The following is a 17,043-nucleotide window of genomic DNA, read 5'->3' as shown; positions in this document are numbered from 1 at the left end:
CGAGACAGCCTGGCAGGTCTCTTTCCCCTAATAAAGCCTGTAATCCTGGTTTTCAGCTCCCAACTGGTCTCTCAGACTGTGCTTTGGTGAGGAGTGGCAACTCTGGCAGTAGCTTTAATCCTACCTCTGCTGAAGAAAACATTGGATTTTTTCATGGAGGGATGGAGGGAGATGGGATTTTGGAAGGAAGTCTCTTTTTTTTTTTTTATTTTAATAATTTTTATTTCTTAAAGTATTACAAAGAGTATTACATATGTCTCCTTTTTTCCCCCCCTTGACATTCCCCCGGCCCCAACCCCCCCGCACCCCCCGCCCCGTGTCTTGTGTCCATTGGTTAATCTTATATGCATGCATATAAGTCCTTCAGTTGGTCTCTTAATCCCCCCCCCAACCCTCCCCAGGCTTCCCACTGTAGTTTAACATTCTGTTCAATGTTGCTCTGCTTCTGTATCTACCCCTGTTCATCAGTCCATACTGGTCCCCTTTATTTGTCCCAACCTCACTGGAGTAGTCTGAACCTCACCAGGGCCGTCTGAGCCTCACCAGGGCCGTTTCAACCTCACCGGGGCCGTCCCTACCTCACGGGGGCCGTTTCAACCTCACCGGGGTCGTCCCTACCACACCGGGGCAGTTTCAACCTGACCGGGGTTGTCCCTATCACACCAGGGCCGTTTCAACCTGACCTGGGTTGTCCCTACCACACCGGGGCCGTTTCAACCTGACCGGGGTTGTCCCTACCACACCAGGGCCGTTTCAACCTCACTGGGGTCGTCCCTACCACACCGGGGCCGTTTCAACCTGACTGGGGTCGTCCCTACCTCACGGGGGCTGTTTCAACCTCACTGGGGTCGTCCCTACCACACCGGGGCCGTTTCAACCTGACCGGGGTTGTCCCTACCACACCAGGGCCGTTTCGACCTCACCGGGGTCGTCCCTACCTCACGGGGGCCGTTTCAACCTGACCGGGGTTGTCCCTACCACACCGGGGCTGTTTCGACCTGACCGGGGTCGTCCCTACCTCACGGGGGCCGTTTCAACCTCACCGGAGTGGTCCCTACCACACTGGGGCTGTTTCAACCTGACCGGGGTTGTCCCTACCACACCGGGGCCGTTTCGACCTGACCAGGGTCGTCCCTCCCTCACGGGGGCTGTTTCAACCTCACTGGGGTCGTCCCTACCACACCGGGGCCGTTTCAACCTGACCGGGGTTGTCCCTACCACACCAGGGCCGTTTCGACCTCACCGGGGTAGTCCCTACCTCACGGGGGCCGTTTCAACCTGACCGGGGTTGTCCCTACCACACCGGGGCTGTTTCGACCTGACCGGGGTTGTCCCTACCACACCGGGGCCGTTTCGAACTGACCAGGGTCGTCCCTACCTCACGGGGGCCGTTTCAACCTCACCGGGGTCGTCCCTATCTCACGGGGGCCGTTTCAACCTGACCGGGGTTGTCCCTACAACACCGGGCCCGTTTCGACCTGACCAGGGTCGTCACTACCTCACGGGGGCCGTTTCAACCTCACCGGGGTTGTCCCTACCACACTGGGGCTGTTTCAACCTGACCAGGGTTGTCCCTACCACACCAGGGCCGTTTCGACCTCACCGGGGTCGTCCCTCCCTCACGGAGGCTGTTTCAACCTCACTGGGGTCGTCCCTACCACACTGGGGCCGTTTCAACCTGACCAGGGTTGTCCCTACCACACCAGGGCCGTTTCGACCTCACCGGGGTCGTCCCTACCTCACGGGGGCCGTTTCAACCTGACCGGGGTTGTCCCTACCACACCAGGGCCGTTTCGACCTGACTGGGGTCGTCCCTACCTCACGGGGGCCGTTTCAACCTCACCGGGGTCGTCCCTACCTCACGGGGGCCGTTTCAACCTGACCAGGGTTGTCCCTACCACACCGGGGCCGTTTCGAACTGACCAGGGTCGTCCCTACCTCACGGGGGCCGTTTCAACCTCACCGGGGTTGTCCCTACCACACCGGGGCTGTTTCAACCTGACCGGGGTTGTCCCTACCACACCGGGGCCGTTTCGACCTGACCAGGGTCGTCCCTACCTCACGGGGGCCGTTTCAACCTCACCGGGGTCGTCCCTACCTCACGGGGGCCGTTTCAACCTGACCAGGGTTGTCCCTACCACACCGGGGCCGTTTGGAACTGACCAGGGTCGTCCCTACCTCACGGGGGCCGTTTCAACCTCACCGGGGTTGTCCCTACCACACCGGGGCTGTTTCAACCTGACCGGGGTTGTCCCTACCTCACGGGGGCTGTTTCAACCTCACCGGGGTCGTCCCTACCTCACGGGGGCCGTTTCAACCTCACCGGGGTTGTCCCTACCACACCGGGGCCGTTTCGACCTGACCAGGGTCGTCCCTACCTCACGGGGGCCGTTTCAACCTCACCGAGGTCGTCCCTACCTCACGGGGGCCGTTTCAACCTGACCAGGGTTGTCCCTACCACACCGGGGCCGTTTCGACCTGACCAGGGTCGTCCCTACCTCACGGGGGCCGTTACAACCTCACCGGGGTCGTCCCTACCACACCGGGGCCGTTTCGACCTGACTGGGGTCGTCCCTACCTCACGGGGGCTGTTTCAACCTCACCGGGGTCGTCCCTACCACACCGGGGCCGTTTCAACCTGACCGGGGTTGTCCCTACCACACCAGGGCTGTTTCAACCTGACCGGGGTTGTCCCTACCACACCGGGGCCGTTTCGAACTGACCAGGGTCGTCCCTACCTCACGGGGGCCGTTTCAACCTGACCGGGGTTGTGCCTACCACACCGGGGCCGTTTCGACCTGACTGGGGTCGTCCCTACCTACCGGGGGCCGTTTCAACCTCACCGGGGTCGTCCCTACCTCACGGGGGCCGTTTCAACCTCACCGGGGTTGTCCCTACCACACTGGGGCTGTTTCAACCTGACCGGGGTTGTCCCTACCACACCGGGGCCGTTACGACCTGACCAGGGTCGTCCCTCCCTCACGGGGGCTGTTTCAACCTCACTGGGGTCGTCCCTACCACACTGGGGCCGTTTCAACCTGACCAGGGTTGTCCCTACCACACCAGGGTCGTTTTGACCTCACCGGGGTCGTCCCTACCTCACGGGGGCCGTTTCAACCTGACCGGGGTTGTCCCTACCACACCGGGGCCGTTTCGACCTGACTGGGGTCGTCCCTACCTCACGGGGGCCGTTTCAACCTCACCGGGGTTGTCCCTACCACACCGGGGCTGTTTCAACCTGATCGGGGTTGTCCCTACCACACCGGGGCCGTTTCGACCTGACCAGGGTCGTCCCTACCTCACGGGGGCCGTTACAACCTCACCGGGGTCGTCCCTACCACACCGGGGCCGTTTCGACCTGACTGGGGTCGTCCCTACCTCACGGGGGCTGTTTCAACCTCACCGGGGTCGTCCCTACCACACCGGGGCCGTTTCAACCTGACCGGGGTTGTCCCTACCACACCAGGGCTGTTTCAACCTGACCGGGGTTGTCCCTACCACACCGGGGCCGTTTCGAACTGACCAGGGTCGTCCCTACCTCACGGGGGCCGTTTCAACCTGACCGGGGTTGTCCCTACCACACCGGGGCCGTTTCGACCTGACTGGGGTCGTCCCTACCTCCCGGGGGCCGTTTCAACCTCACCGGGGTCGTCCCTACCTCACGGGGGCCGTTTCAACCTCACCGAGGTTGTCCCTACCTCACGGGGGCTGATTCAACCTGACCGGGGTTGTCCCTACCACACCGGGGCCGTTTCGACCTGACCAGGGTCGTCCCTACCTCACGGGGGCTGTTTCAACCTCACTGGGGTCCTCCCTACCACACCGGGGCCGTTTCAACCTGACCAGGGTTGTCCCAACCACACCGGGGCCGTTTCGACCTCACCGGGGTCGTCCCTACCTCACGGGGGCCGTTTCAACCTCACCGAGGTTGTCCCTACCACACCGGGGCTGTTTCAACCTCACCGGGGTCGTCCCTACCTCACAGGGGCCGTTTCAACCTCACCGGGGTCGTCCCTACCACACCGGAGCCGTTCGACCTGACCAGGGTCGTCCCTACCTCACGGGGGCCGTTTCAACCTCACCGGGGTTGTCCCTACCTCACGGGGTCGTTTCAACCTCACCGGGGTCGTCCCTACCTCACGGGGGCCGTTTCAACCTCACCGGGGTTGTCCCTACCACAGCGGGGCTGTTTCAACCTCACCGGGGTCGTCCCTACCACACCGGGGCCGTTTCGACCTGACCGGGGTTGTCCCTACCACACCGGGGCCGTTTCGACCTGACCAGGGTCGTCCCTACCTCACGGGGGCTGTTTCAACCTCACTGGGGTCGTCCCTACCACACCGGGGCCGTTTCAACCTCACCGGGGTTGTCCCTACCACACCGGGGGCCGTTTCAACCTCACCGGGGTCGTCCCTACCTCACGGGGGCCGTTTCAACCTCACTGGGGTTGTCCCTACCACACCGGGGCTGTTTCAACCTGACCGGGGTTGTCCCTACCACACCGGGGCCGTTTCGACCTGACCGGGGTCTTCCCTACCTCACGGGGGCCGTTTCAACCTCACCGGGGTTGTCCCTACCACACCGGGGCCGTTTCGACCTGACCAGGGTCGTCCCTACCTCACGGGGGCCGTTTCAACCTCACCGGGGCCGTTTTGACCTGACTGGGGTCGTCCCTACCTCACGGGGGCTGTTTCAACCTCACCGGGGTCGTCCCTACGACACCGGGGCCGTTTCAACCTGACCGGGGTTGTCCCTACCACACCAGGGCTGTTTCAACCTGACCGGGGTTGTCCCTACCACACCGGGGCCGTTTCGACCTGACTGGGGTCGTCCCTACCTCACGGGGGCCGTTTCAACCTCACCGGGGTCGTCCCTACCTCACGGGGGCCGTTTCAACCTGACCGGGGTTGTCCCTACCACGCCGGGGCCGTTTCGACCTGACCGGGGTCGTCCCTACCTCACGGGGGCTGTTTCAACCTCACCGGGGTCGTCCCTACCACACCGGGGCCGTTTCGACCTCACTGGGGCCATCCCGACCTCACCGGGGACATCCCAGCCTTACCGGGGAAAGAGGAAGTTTGGCCCTCTGTCCCCTGCCGGCGGCTCCCCACTAGACAAAATCTCCAGGCGTTCCTGGTGGTTGAACATCCAGCACTCCTGCCCTCCACCAAGTGCACAGACTGCCTGTCTGCTGTCCCCCAGCGCCCCACAAGAGACTGGGACCAGTGGGCATGTTTGTGGGCTTGCTGGTACAGCAGTTCCACAGTGCCGGCCGAGTCAGGCCCAGCCCTGGCCGGCCCCGGACCCGACTCTGCCCCCCGATTGCGTCCCTCCCAGATGTAAGGAGCTGAAATCTGCAGCCTGCTGGGATGGGCTCTGAACTTGGTGCCTCTGCACATCCTACTCAGTCTCAATGCGCTTCTTTCTATGCGAGGAGTTGAAATCTGCAGTTTGTTGGGTTGGGCTCTGTACTTGGTGTCACATCCTACTCAGTCTCAATGTTCTTTCTCTCCTTCCAGTTGTAGAGCTTCCACTGGGCCAACTTTCCCATGGTTCTGTATGATAGGTGTTTGTCTGATATTTGGTAGTTTCGATGTTGTTGTGTGAGGTAGCACGCACAGGTCTCTTCCTTATGCCGCCATCCTGGTTCTCCTGGGTCTGCTTCTTGAGTGTGTCTCTCATGGCTGCGAGCAGTTGAAGTCTGCAATTTGTTGGGATAGGCTGCAAAAGCGCAGGTGGGTCTTTTTGTGCACCTGGCACAGCTTGGATGGGGATGTAAATTGATTAGGGCTGAGACTCAGGGAGTCGCCATGGCGGAGCAAATAGCACTGGCTGAGTCTCCGCGGCCCCTTGACTCTCTGCCAGGGCTTTGTGTCCCCCAGTGCCAGCGAGCAGCTGTGCAACAGAGTCTCCCTTGCTTTCTGATGGCTGCAAGGCCGTGCTGCCTCTCCCCGTAGGGTCTGGTGCCTCATGATCCCGCCTGAACCAGCTCAGTGGATTTGAAAGTTTGCAGAAGCAAAGGCGTTTCTACTTGTGAGTCTGGCACAGCCCAGATGGGAATGTAAATTGCGTAGGGCGGGGTCACAGGGAGTCGCCGGGGCGGAGACTCAGCGGCCCCTTCCCTATCCAGGACTCCAGGACTTTGCGTCCCCCAGTGCCGGCGAGCAGCCGAGCGCCAGAGCCTCCCTCGCTTTCTGACCGCTGGAAGGCCGTGCTGTCTCTCGCCTTGGGGCCTGGGGCCTCAGAGAACCGCCCGAACCAGCTCAGTGGATTTGAGAGTTTGTAAAAGCACAGTCATTCCCTCTTGTGCCTCTGGCACAGCCCTGAGGGTAGGGCGGGGTCACAGGGAGTCGCCAGCGTGGAGGAAATAGCGATGGCGGCGTCTCCGCGCCCCTCGCCTCCCCGGGACACCAGGACTTCTTGTCCCTCGGTGCCGGCGAGCAGCCGCGTGTCAGAGCTTCCCTCGCTCTCCGACCACTGCAAGGCCGTGGCCGCCTCTCCCTGTGGGATCTGGGGCCTCAGAGACCCGCCCCGAGCAAGCCCAGCGGATTCGAGGGTTCGTAAAAAACCGAGAATCCATTTGCAGCCCGCGTGGCGTGTGACTGCGTACCTCTGGTTTTGGTGCCTCCGTAGCTCCCACTCAGTCTCACTGCGCTTCTTTCTTTTCCTCCAGTTGTAGATCTCCCACTGGGCCAACTTCCCCATGGTTCTGAGTGGCGGTTGTTTACTTCATAGTTGATAGTTTCAATGATGCTGTGAGAGAGCAGCACACACAGGTCCGCTCCCTACGCCGCCATCTTGGTTCTCGGAAGGAAGTCTCTTAATGTTACCTCATCCATAAAGCTTTCAATGATAACTGATCCTCTGATGTGGGCCTCAGGAAATTATTGTTCCAGCGGCACCCCAAGAAGCCCACTTCCACCAGTAACAGTGGGGGACATAGAGGACACACCACCAATAACGGATGGCAACTCAGCTGGGAATTCAATAGGAGAAGAAATGGCTCTAGAAAGCTGGCAAGCATCCCTTCTCATAATCTCTGAAGCTGCAGATGGAGAAACAGCAGAAGGAAATCCTGGCCTGGGTTATGGTGAGAAATGGAACCTTACCTTCCTATGCTGGGAGTTTTATAATTCGTTTCTGTCTCTCTCTCCTGTCCTGGTTCCTGTGTGGGCTTTTCACTTCCTTTTTTCTGCCCTCCGTCACCTCAATCACTGCCCCTTCAGACTCGGGCCCAGGACTAACGTCGTGGGTGTAGGGTGTCCAGCTGTGCCCCAGGCCAGGGCTGCGGCTGCAGATGCCTGCGGCCTGGCAAGCAGTGGAGTCAGAGCTGGTGCTCCCTCAGTGCCACTGCCTGGGCAGATGGGGCTGTGGTTCCCCGCTGGGCGGGAGGGGAGTGTACGTGCTCCCAGTACTAATTTCGTGGGTCCTATATCTGGTGCGAGAGACATTGGCGCGGGGGAGGGGCGCTCCTTGGACTCCTGTCTCTATTCACAGCGACTGCACTCAGAAGCAGAAACCTATTTCAGCTGCGGAGCTCGGCCGCTTCCCTTCTGCAACTCCTCACCTCCATCCTGCCAGCTTTTTCACAGCTTCTGGGGTGCAGCGGGCCACAGACACACACTGCTAAAGCCCAGCGGGGAGGGGGGGGGGAATACTTAGGGCATGGTTCGAGCCCAGCACCAAGGGTCCCCAGACTCTCGCTTCCCTCTGCCTCTACCCTGGCGGTACTCATGCCTCTGCAGCATGAAACCGGCAGGGCACCAGCGGAGAGCAGGCGCACACTCAGTGCTGCTTGGATTTTACTACAGTGCCTTTCCCTGCTCTCCACCTCCCTGTGACTAAGACCTCACTCAGAAGGCTTGGAAATTTGCCCCCTTCGGGCATTCCTGCGTGGGGCGCCCCAGCCCTGCGGGCTTAGGGCATGAGGCTGGGACCTTGTGGTTGTGTGCTGGGGCGGGGGACAGGCACCGGTTAGCTGCCAGCTCCCAGAGATAATTCTCTTGGCAACCACTCATGTTGCTAGGGGGTGGGAACCACAACTGCCACTCCCCGTAACCTCATTGCTAGGGGGCGGAACCACAGAAACTACAGCCAAAGCCCCATCTGATGCTCACAGCTGCTGCTGTGATTTTGACTCATGCAGACACGGCCACTGCCTGTTAATGCTTCCACAGGTATAAGTAATACAGAAAAGCTTCAAATGTACAGGTGCTCAGAAAAATGAAAAGTTTTTGGTAACTAATCTTGGAGACTGACTAAATATTTATTACTATCCCTACAAAAAGACTAACAATTTAACCACAGGGCCCAGGTGTTAAATCTGTTTTGCCAAGTTAACAGGAAATGCTCTCTCTTCTTCTCACTTTGTTAGGCCTCTTGAAAGTCTGATCCTGCATGAAATACAGGAGGAAAGAAACAGGTTACTAGCCCAGCTATTAAAGGCCAGAGTTTTTCTGCCTGACAGTGGAGGGTGGAAACCTCCAGTAAGGTCAGAGGCCATCAAAATCTCTCACATAAAGTTATGTGAACCCAACTAGCAGGGTCAATAACACTACATACCTGGATAATTGTGTCACCACTTCCACTTAGGGAAGACCCGTCGTGGGAAGAGACTTTGAGCTGTGGACAAATTCCACAGCCAGCTTAGGCAGGATTACCATAGGATGCCTCGGGGGGCTAAGGGGTGATAGGCAGTCCCAAATTATACTCTGTGATAGAGCTAGGGAACATTAGGGATGCTCATTCTCCCTCAGCTACCAATATCTCCCTCTGATTAAGAGGATAAAAGGTTTTTAGGTTTTTCTCCCTGAAGATAATAAGTAATAAAATCATTCACTGCACCTCAAAAGAAACTCCTTTGGGTGCATATTCAACTGGCAAAAAGCTAACTCTAGATTTTTTTTTTCAATAAAAGGGCTGTCTGCCTTTAAAGTGCTAATACCTGCTCCCCAAGAATCCTCATCTGAGCCATCTCTTGGAATGCAGATTTCTGGAAGGAGCTATCTAAGCCAATCAATTTAACTTAGTTCACCTGTGACTTGCTACACCAGTGAGTTTTGTTACATGATATGTTTCTAGAAGTTAAGGAATGTGTTTGCCAATCTAGGAAATGCTAATTGCTTACTTTTAGTTTTTCTCCCTACCTTATCACTCCAGAATTTGGCAGTACTTAATGAGTGAATCCTGGCAATATGTTTCTTTGCATAAATTCAATAAGAACAGTCTTCACTTGTGGTATATTAATTAAGACTTTAACTAAAATGCTATGTCTGAGATAGACATGCATGGACTCTGGATGTCAGCAGAAAGTTTAAGGGATTGAGATTAATTTCCAAAGCCCCCACAGCAGAAATGGTCCATTACCTTGCTGGGTCACGTGATTTCCAGGTAAGAAACAAAGGTTGCTTCCCTGAAAGATGGCAAGAAAGGAACCTCAAGATATTTTTGGAACCTCAAGGACTTGAGGAATTTATACAGACCTACAGGTATCACAGACAAAACCTGATGGTAACTGTAGCTTGGCTTCTTTGTCCTGAGGAACTGATTAAAGATCAATCTAAAGATTCCTTGTGAAAAATCCCAGCAAAGCAGACTTGAAAGAAGACGTGTGATTGATTTGATCAATTACTGTTCTTATTGTCACCTCTGCTCCAGTCTGGTTAGTCTTCAGCAAAGGGAAATGCAGTCTTCAGTTTTCTGTGAAAAGGGAAAGTGCACACACAAACCAGAGGGGAGCTGACATATAGAGAGAAGTCCCCTCCCCTAGTCCATGATATGGGAAGCCACCTATTGTCTTCTCTAGCAGAGAGGGTGGACAAAGGAGCCTGGAATGCTGGTGACCCTTGAAGCCCTGGCAAAGGTCAAGGCTATGCACCCACTGTTTAGTCAAGACAATGGTAGCTGAAGCAACTTCCCCACCAGATAGTCATGTAAATTCTTACTGATAAGATAGTCTGTTACTGAAATCCCTCTAGTGTTAACTACAACAATTAAGGCTTGGCTAGAACAAGACTGCGCACAGAGACCACAAGGGGGTGCACCAAGAAAGCATAAAAGATGCGGAGACAAAAAAACATGACAGAAATGGAGGATATGGAGCTAAGAATCGCAATTTTGAGGGCTTGCCATAAATTTGTGCAGAGCCTCACGAAAACTAATGAGACCCTCGATGCTACGATAAAGAAATTAGAAAGTAAGCATACACGGACTGAAATAAAGAATATTATACCCAATAGCAGACCAGAGGAGTACAATAATCAAACCAAAGATTCGACAAAAAACACCCAATTGGAAAAGCAAAATGAAAAAAGAATCCGAAAGTGTGAAGATAGTGTAAGGAGCCTCAGGGACAGTTTTAAGCGGTCTAATATCAGAGTCATTGGAGTCCCAGAAGATGAGAGACAGCAAGATATTGAAAACCTATTTGAAGAAATAATGGCAGAAAACTTCCCCCACCTGGTGAAAGAAATGGACTTACAGGTCCAAGAAGCGCAGAGAACCCCAAACAAAAGGAATCCAAAGAGGACCACACCAAGACACATCATCATTAAAATGCCAAGAGCAAAAGACAAAGAGAAAATCTTAAAAGCAGCAAGAGAAAGAGGCTCAATTACCTACAAGGGAATACCCATACGACTGTCAGCTGATTTCTCAACAGAAACTTTGCAGGCCAGAAGGGAATGGCAAGAAATATTCAAAGTGCTGAATACCAAGAACCTACAACCAAGATTACTTTATCCAGCAAAGCTATCATTCAGAATTGAAGGTCAGATAAAGAGCTTCACAGATAAGGAAAAGCTAAAGGAGTTCATCACCGCCAAACCAGTATTATATGAAATGCTGAAAGGTATCCTTTAAGAAGAGGAAGAAGAAGAAAAAGGTAAAGATACAAATTATGAACAACAAACATGCATCTATCAACAAATGAATCTAAGAATCAAGTGAATAAATAACCTGATGTACAGAAAAAAAAAAAAAAAAAAAAAAAAAAAAGATAGTCTGTTACTGGAACTTGCCTGCCTAAGGGCTTTGGGTCTATCCCAAACTCAATAAAATGATGGCAAGGCCTGAGTACAAGCAGAGTCCATCCTTTTGGGATGAGCTCTGGCCTGGCCCCCCCAATTTCCAAATTATCTCTTGTCTCTTTCATTTGTGTGCAGCCCCTCTTCCAGATCCTGAACCCTGAACCACGCAGGATGTGGGGAAACATACACATCTACACACAATTGGACTGTTCTCGTGTAAATGAGAACTCCCAATCCTCACAATTTGATTGGTCCAAAAAGCACTGTCCTGATTGGCCAAAACAGAGTTGCTCTAATTGGTTGGTGAAGATGCTAATGAGGATATAGCTGCACAGCTCCAACTGGATAGGTAAAGTCTCAAACCTATTGGTTGAAATAGGATTCCAGGAACTCCTTTATAAGAATTGGCTCAGCTGACAGGAACACAATGCAGATAAATAGCTTAGTGCCAGAGGCAAGTAGTGTAGTGCAGGCTTCTCCCTTAAGTGTGGCTTGCATGAAAGGTCCCTTTTAGCAACAGTTGCCAGTCTGTTTATAAATTTGAGCCCAGTTAGCCATTAGGAGCCCTTTTCAACAGGTACATTTATTTTCCGGGTCAACAAAACCTTCCTTAAACCTTCAAGAGGGGATGGTAAAAACAGCCTCATATAAATTGTGAGGATTAAGTGACTCACTCACTATACATGTTACAGACGAACAAAGAAATACCAAGCACACTTCCTGGAGAAAGGGAGGAACCCATTTATTAACACTAGTGGACTCTGGGAATAATTTCCAAATCAGAGTGAAGTAACACGCAGAGGCTTCACTTTTTATAACCTTCTAGGGTCATTGTCTTGCAGATGTGGTTCCGCTGCCTTCTGTGGCTTACAGGAAGGCCCCCAGGTGTCGATGATCTGTCCTGAGGCCAGTAATAATGACCTTTACCACCCCTGGCCCCGGGCAATGCATTGTTCACAGTTTTTATGGCCTGACACGCCTTTCAAGACCAGTTTCCTCCTCATACACAGGGTGCTTACAACAGTACCTGGCACAAGGTATGCCCTTAAATGTTAACTGTTCTCCCCAGCAATGTAGCTGGAACACTATGGTTTCTGGGGTCAGGTAGGTTTGGTTGGCCATGTGTGCACCTAGGTACAGATTGGTCATAACAATATAAAAACACTTGGAAGCACAAGTCTGGCATGTTTTAGTTAGATCTGATTAGGTAAGCAGGCAGCACAAATGCAACTTGTACATCTTAGAACACTGTGTACTTTTCTCATTATTTTCAGAAAGACACACTGAAAAATACTTTTTATGGCAACAATATTTAAGAATAGTGATATGTGGTGTACAGGGTAACACATAAAACAGGGAGGATATATCTGCATGACCAAATCCTGGAACTTGCAGAGAATGGCCATTTGCACAACTGAGAAGTTCTTGAGTGATGGGGAAAATCAAGCTTTGTATTTCTTTTCCCTTCACAAACTGGTATAAAATTATTAAAAGCAAAAATATTACTGCAAATATATTTAGCAGGAGTTGAGATCAGCCAAGAAACTGGGAACCCTCCCACTGCAGGTGAGAGAATTTTGTTTCCATATGTCCTGCTGGCTAATACAGTGCTTCAAGGGAGGGAAGCACCAAGTGCAAAGGAAAAAAGGAAAGGAGAATTAGGCAGCTAGAGGCTACCTATTCTTAAATTCATGTTTAAGGGAATTGTCTTCTTAACCTAAGGCATGAATGCAGTTTGGGGCTATTTGATTCCAAGACTCTGGGGCTCAAGCACAGTAAACTGTGAAACCAAGCCTGATGCAAGGTCAGGGTGCTATTTTAAAAGCAGTTGCTGAATATGGAGGAAGGTAACATCTTAGGGAGATCCCACTGTCAAAGTTAGGCAAACTCAGGTGGACAGGGAGAACCTAGGTGCAAAATCAATCAGCTGGAGATGAGTTAAGACCTAACAAGAGAGGAGGATTAAAGGAATTTAAAAGGGGAAACTTGGAGTAATTTTTTTTTTTTCTCCTTGAGAGCAGGCAATTTCAGTGGCTGTTCATGAAAGTCCATAGTCACTGAAGAATGTAATAAAGTCTAGATGCCATTCCTCTACTCAAATGGTTCCCCAGGCTGAATGTAATTTGCACTTCCAATGGGTTTGCCCACTTGGCAACTCCAAAGTACATGAGGAGAGTACTGTAAGAGGTGGACCAAGGTCCATTTCTCTGGCTCATAGCTTAGCTACAGTCTAGGTGATGGGGTGTGGAGATTGGCTCACATATAAGTCCAGCACTTTCTCTGCCACATGCACATATTCATCATCTGGAAATGGCATAGTCGAGGGTGTGCTGGGAAGTCTTCTGAACTATGTGTGGCCGGGAGTAGTAGGGGATAGGCTGGATGTACTGAGAACTGCACATCACCAGCCCAAACTCAGTAACCCTGAAGGGTGGGTCCCAGTGGTCCCCACCTTTGTCCATCAGAGTCTATGTGGCCAGTCAGCAAGGATAGAAAAGAGAGGTACAGAATGAACTGTTCTTAGGAATCTCTAATGTGTAGGGAGTAACCTGGCTGGGGGTAGGGTAAAGTCCCTCTCAATAATTGCTGAAATCTTGTCTAACACTTTGCAAATCAGTTGGTAGAGAAGGTAACTGAGGAACTCTACCTCAAAGTTCTTGAAAATGCATTTCTAGGGATGAGCCAAAAAGTGATGCTTGGGTAGGTCAGACTGCCCAGGCAGAGAGTGGGTCAGAGCCTTTTGAGAATTGGCTGTGAGGCTCCAACTTCTCATGTAGGTTGCACATCAGGAAATGACAAGTCACAGAAGTGGAGGTAAACTAAAATACCACCAGGTGGTTGGTATTTGTCACACCTGAGGTTAAGCATGCCCCTGCCTGCTGTGTGTAGAGTAACTGCAGTACAAACAATTGGAGAATGTTTACAAAGACTAAGCCCATACTTTAGGTATCACCCCAGGGTCAGAGTCAAACTGAGGCCCAGAGGAACTGGGTAACACAAGAATCTCTGAAACCCCAGGCATAACTTCTAAGTTATAAGTTCTGAAGGCTGAATTTGGGTGCAATATCCAGAATCATGGACTATGTGTGAGGTTAGATCACTATACTCCCCAAGAACAAATGGGCTGGTATTAAGTCGCATAATGTTACCAGTTAGGGGTTGCTAAATCAAAAGAGGGACACACCATTCAAATGAACTGTCCGGGAAAGAGAAGACAGATAGACAGTTAGTGGACACACAGACCAGGGAGATCAGACAAAAGATGATTTGAAGCAAGAGGTGGGGAGCACAATTTAAGTAAGTCCTGGGCTGATACATGAGTAGTAAATACACTTTCTTTACTCTAGGTGTCTCTTATATAAGAGAATCAAATAGAGGGAAATGCTAGCAGACCATTTTCTTACCTTTTTGTTCCTTTGCTTTTTAAACTTAACTTTTACAATTTTATAATTTCTTTTAATAATGAAAATGTAAATTTGATCAACAAATTTCTATGTTGTTAATGAAGCTCCATTTTGCTTCTGATACTTGGTAATTCAGACTAATTACACAGTACTGCTATTCCGTTGAGGCAGTTCTTGAACCATGAGGAGTGTTTGACATTCTAAAACTATCAAAACCCACAATACTGTAAAGCAGTGGTTCTCAACCTTCTGGCCCTTTAAATACAGTTCCTCATGTTGTGACCCAACCATAAAATTATTTTCGTTGCTACTTCATAACTGTAATGTTGCTACTGTTATGAATCGTAATGTAAATATCTGATATGCAGGATGGTCTTAGGTAACCCCTGTGAAAGGGTCGTTTGACTGCCAAAGGGGTCGCAACCCACAGGTTGAGAACCGCTGCTGTAAAGCTTGACTCTCAGTAAATAAAATGACTATTTTATATAAGCTTTCATGGTTAATTTCTAGAATGGATTCTCTTAAATTCAATTATTCATATACTCAGTCTCAAAGCCCTTCCTTATAAACTGCAATTATATCACTTTTCTCCAAAATGATGTTTCTGATGCTGAATGAGGTTTGCAGTCTGGTTGAAGGCTTTCCCACATTTATTACATTTGTAGGGTTTCTCTCCTGTGTGAATCCTCTGATGTTGAGTAAGGTGTGTGCTTCGGATAAAGGCTTTCCCACAGATTTTACATTTGTAAGGTTTTTCCCTAGTATGAATTCTCTTATGTTGAGTAAGGGCTGAATGGTCACTGAAGGCTTTCTCACATATATTACATGTATATGGTTTTTCCCCAGTATGAATTCTCTGATGTTGAGCTAGTGCTGATTGGTCCCTAAAGGCTTTCTCACACAAACCACATCTGTAAGGTTTTTCTCCAGTATGAATTTTCCGATGTCGAGCAAAGGATGAATTATCTCTGAAAGCTTTCCCACATTCATTACACTTATAAGGTTTCTCTCCAGTATGAATTCTCTGATGTTCAGTAAGGGAAGAGTTCACCCTGAAGGCCTTTCCACATTCATTACATTCAAAGGGCTTCTCTCCAGTGTGAATTCTCTGATGCTGAAGAAAACTTGTACTCTGGTTGAAGGCTTTCCCACATTCATTACATTTATAGGGTTTCTCTCCACTATGAATATTCTGATGTTTGGTAAGATGTGCCCTGCACACAAAGGCTTTTTCACATATATTACATTTAAAAGGTTTCTCTCCTGTATGTATTCTATGATGGTGGGCTAGGTGTATATTTCGGATAAAAGCTTTTCCACATAAGTTACATTCAAAAGGTTTCTCTCCAGTGTGGATTTTCTGATGATAAGTAAGTGAGGAGCTCACTGAGAAGGCCTTGCCACATTCCTTACATTCATATGGTTTCTCACCAGTGTGAATTCTTTGGTGATGGATAAGGTGTGTACTCTGGTGAAAGGCTTTCCCACATTCTCTACATTTGTACCGTTTCTCTTTAATAAGAGTTTTTGGATTTGAATTAAGTTTTTCAGTATGAATTTTCTGATGTTTATTAAGAGTTGAACTCTTAGTGAAAACTTTTCCACACTCACTACAGTCAAAGGCTTTTTTGCTAGATTGAAATACCTGACTTTGAACAAAAGATGAGCTCATGATGCAGCGATTCCCAGATCTCTCACATTCCTGGTCACTACCCACAGATGAGATTTTCTGGTGAGTGAGTACCATTTTCTGCAACTTTATCTCCTGGGCTTCATGCTGCCATTCCAATAGGCTATCATATTTCCAGTGACTATTGCTAGTGAATCTTTCCTTTATCATCCACTGATCCAATTCTTCTTCAGGAATATCTGCCTTGAGAGTAGACTTCTTACTGACAGGGATAGTCATCCAGTCTGAAAGACATCAAAAATAAAAATGTCTGTTTTATCCTAGTGAAACATCTAGTTGGGGTAAGATGATGAGCCTGTTTATAATGCTAATAAAAAGGTTGCAGTTTTGAAGATTTCCTGAAGAAAGGAAAGAGGAGGAGAGGTGAACAGAGGACAAAGCAGAAAGGGGTTGATCTAATGTATAATGCATTGAGCAGGAGACCTTGGGAGCTTGAGTTCAGAAGTCACAGGCCTGGGGGGGGATGGGGGGGGTTCTTGAGTATGTTATTTTATTTGTGATTACAGAGAAGTTATCAGACTTTATGGGCCACAGAAAAACCTGTACAGACCAAACTATGTCAACAGTTAAGAATAAATGTACCTTGTTTATTTTAGTGATATGGTCTTTAAATTAATCCAGATGTAAACTTAAGAAACCATTGAAACTACAGGCAACACTAAGCAGAAAAAATTCAACTCCAGAGTAACTACTAAAATCAATATTTTACTGTTTTATACACTCATTTTAGCATTCAGATGGATAATAAAAAGGCTATGATTAAGGTTGTGTGAAGGACCTCCTACTACTGGTGAGGAAGCAATGTCTTCAAACTTATATGAACAATGTAACATCTATATGAAAACCAGGAACAAACGTGCAAATCTGCCAGAATATACCCACTACATCTCTAAAGGCAAGGCCCTGAATCTAGGGAAGGGGG

General features: G+C 50.4%; 1 protein-coding gene across 4 annotated transcripts in view; it reads right to left on the bottom strand.

Annotated features, from left to right (window-relative positions):
- Positions 1 to 11,744: 11,744 nt before the first annotated feature.
- Positions 11,745 to 17,043, bottom strand: part of ZNF454 (zinc finger protein 454) — a 79,060-nt gene continuing 73,761 nt past the window's right edge. For all 4 annotated transcript variants that reach the window (XM_070416694.1, XM_070416691.1, XM_070416692.1 and 1 more), the window contains exon 5: positions 11,745 to 16,345. In XM_070416694.1, coding sequence (XP_070272795.1) covers positions 15,012 to 16,345 — 1,334 coding nt within the window. In that variant the 3' untranslated portion in view covers positions 11,745 to 15,011. The remainder of the gene's footprint in view (positions 16,346 to 17,043) is intronic.

Source organism: Myotis yumanensis, unplaced genomic scaffold (assembly GCF_028538775.1).
Source record: "Myotis yumanensis isolate MYYU_CA2020_CCGP unplaced genomic scaffold, mMyoYum1.0.hap1 SCAF_5, whole genome shotgun sequence".
NCBI classification, from domain to species: Eukaryota; Metazoa; Chordata; class Mammalia; order Chiroptera; family Vespertilionidae; genus Myotis; species Myotis yumanensis.
The sequence above is the reverse complement of the archived record's forward strand: the minus strand, read 5'-3'. Positions and strand labels throughout refer to the sequence as shown.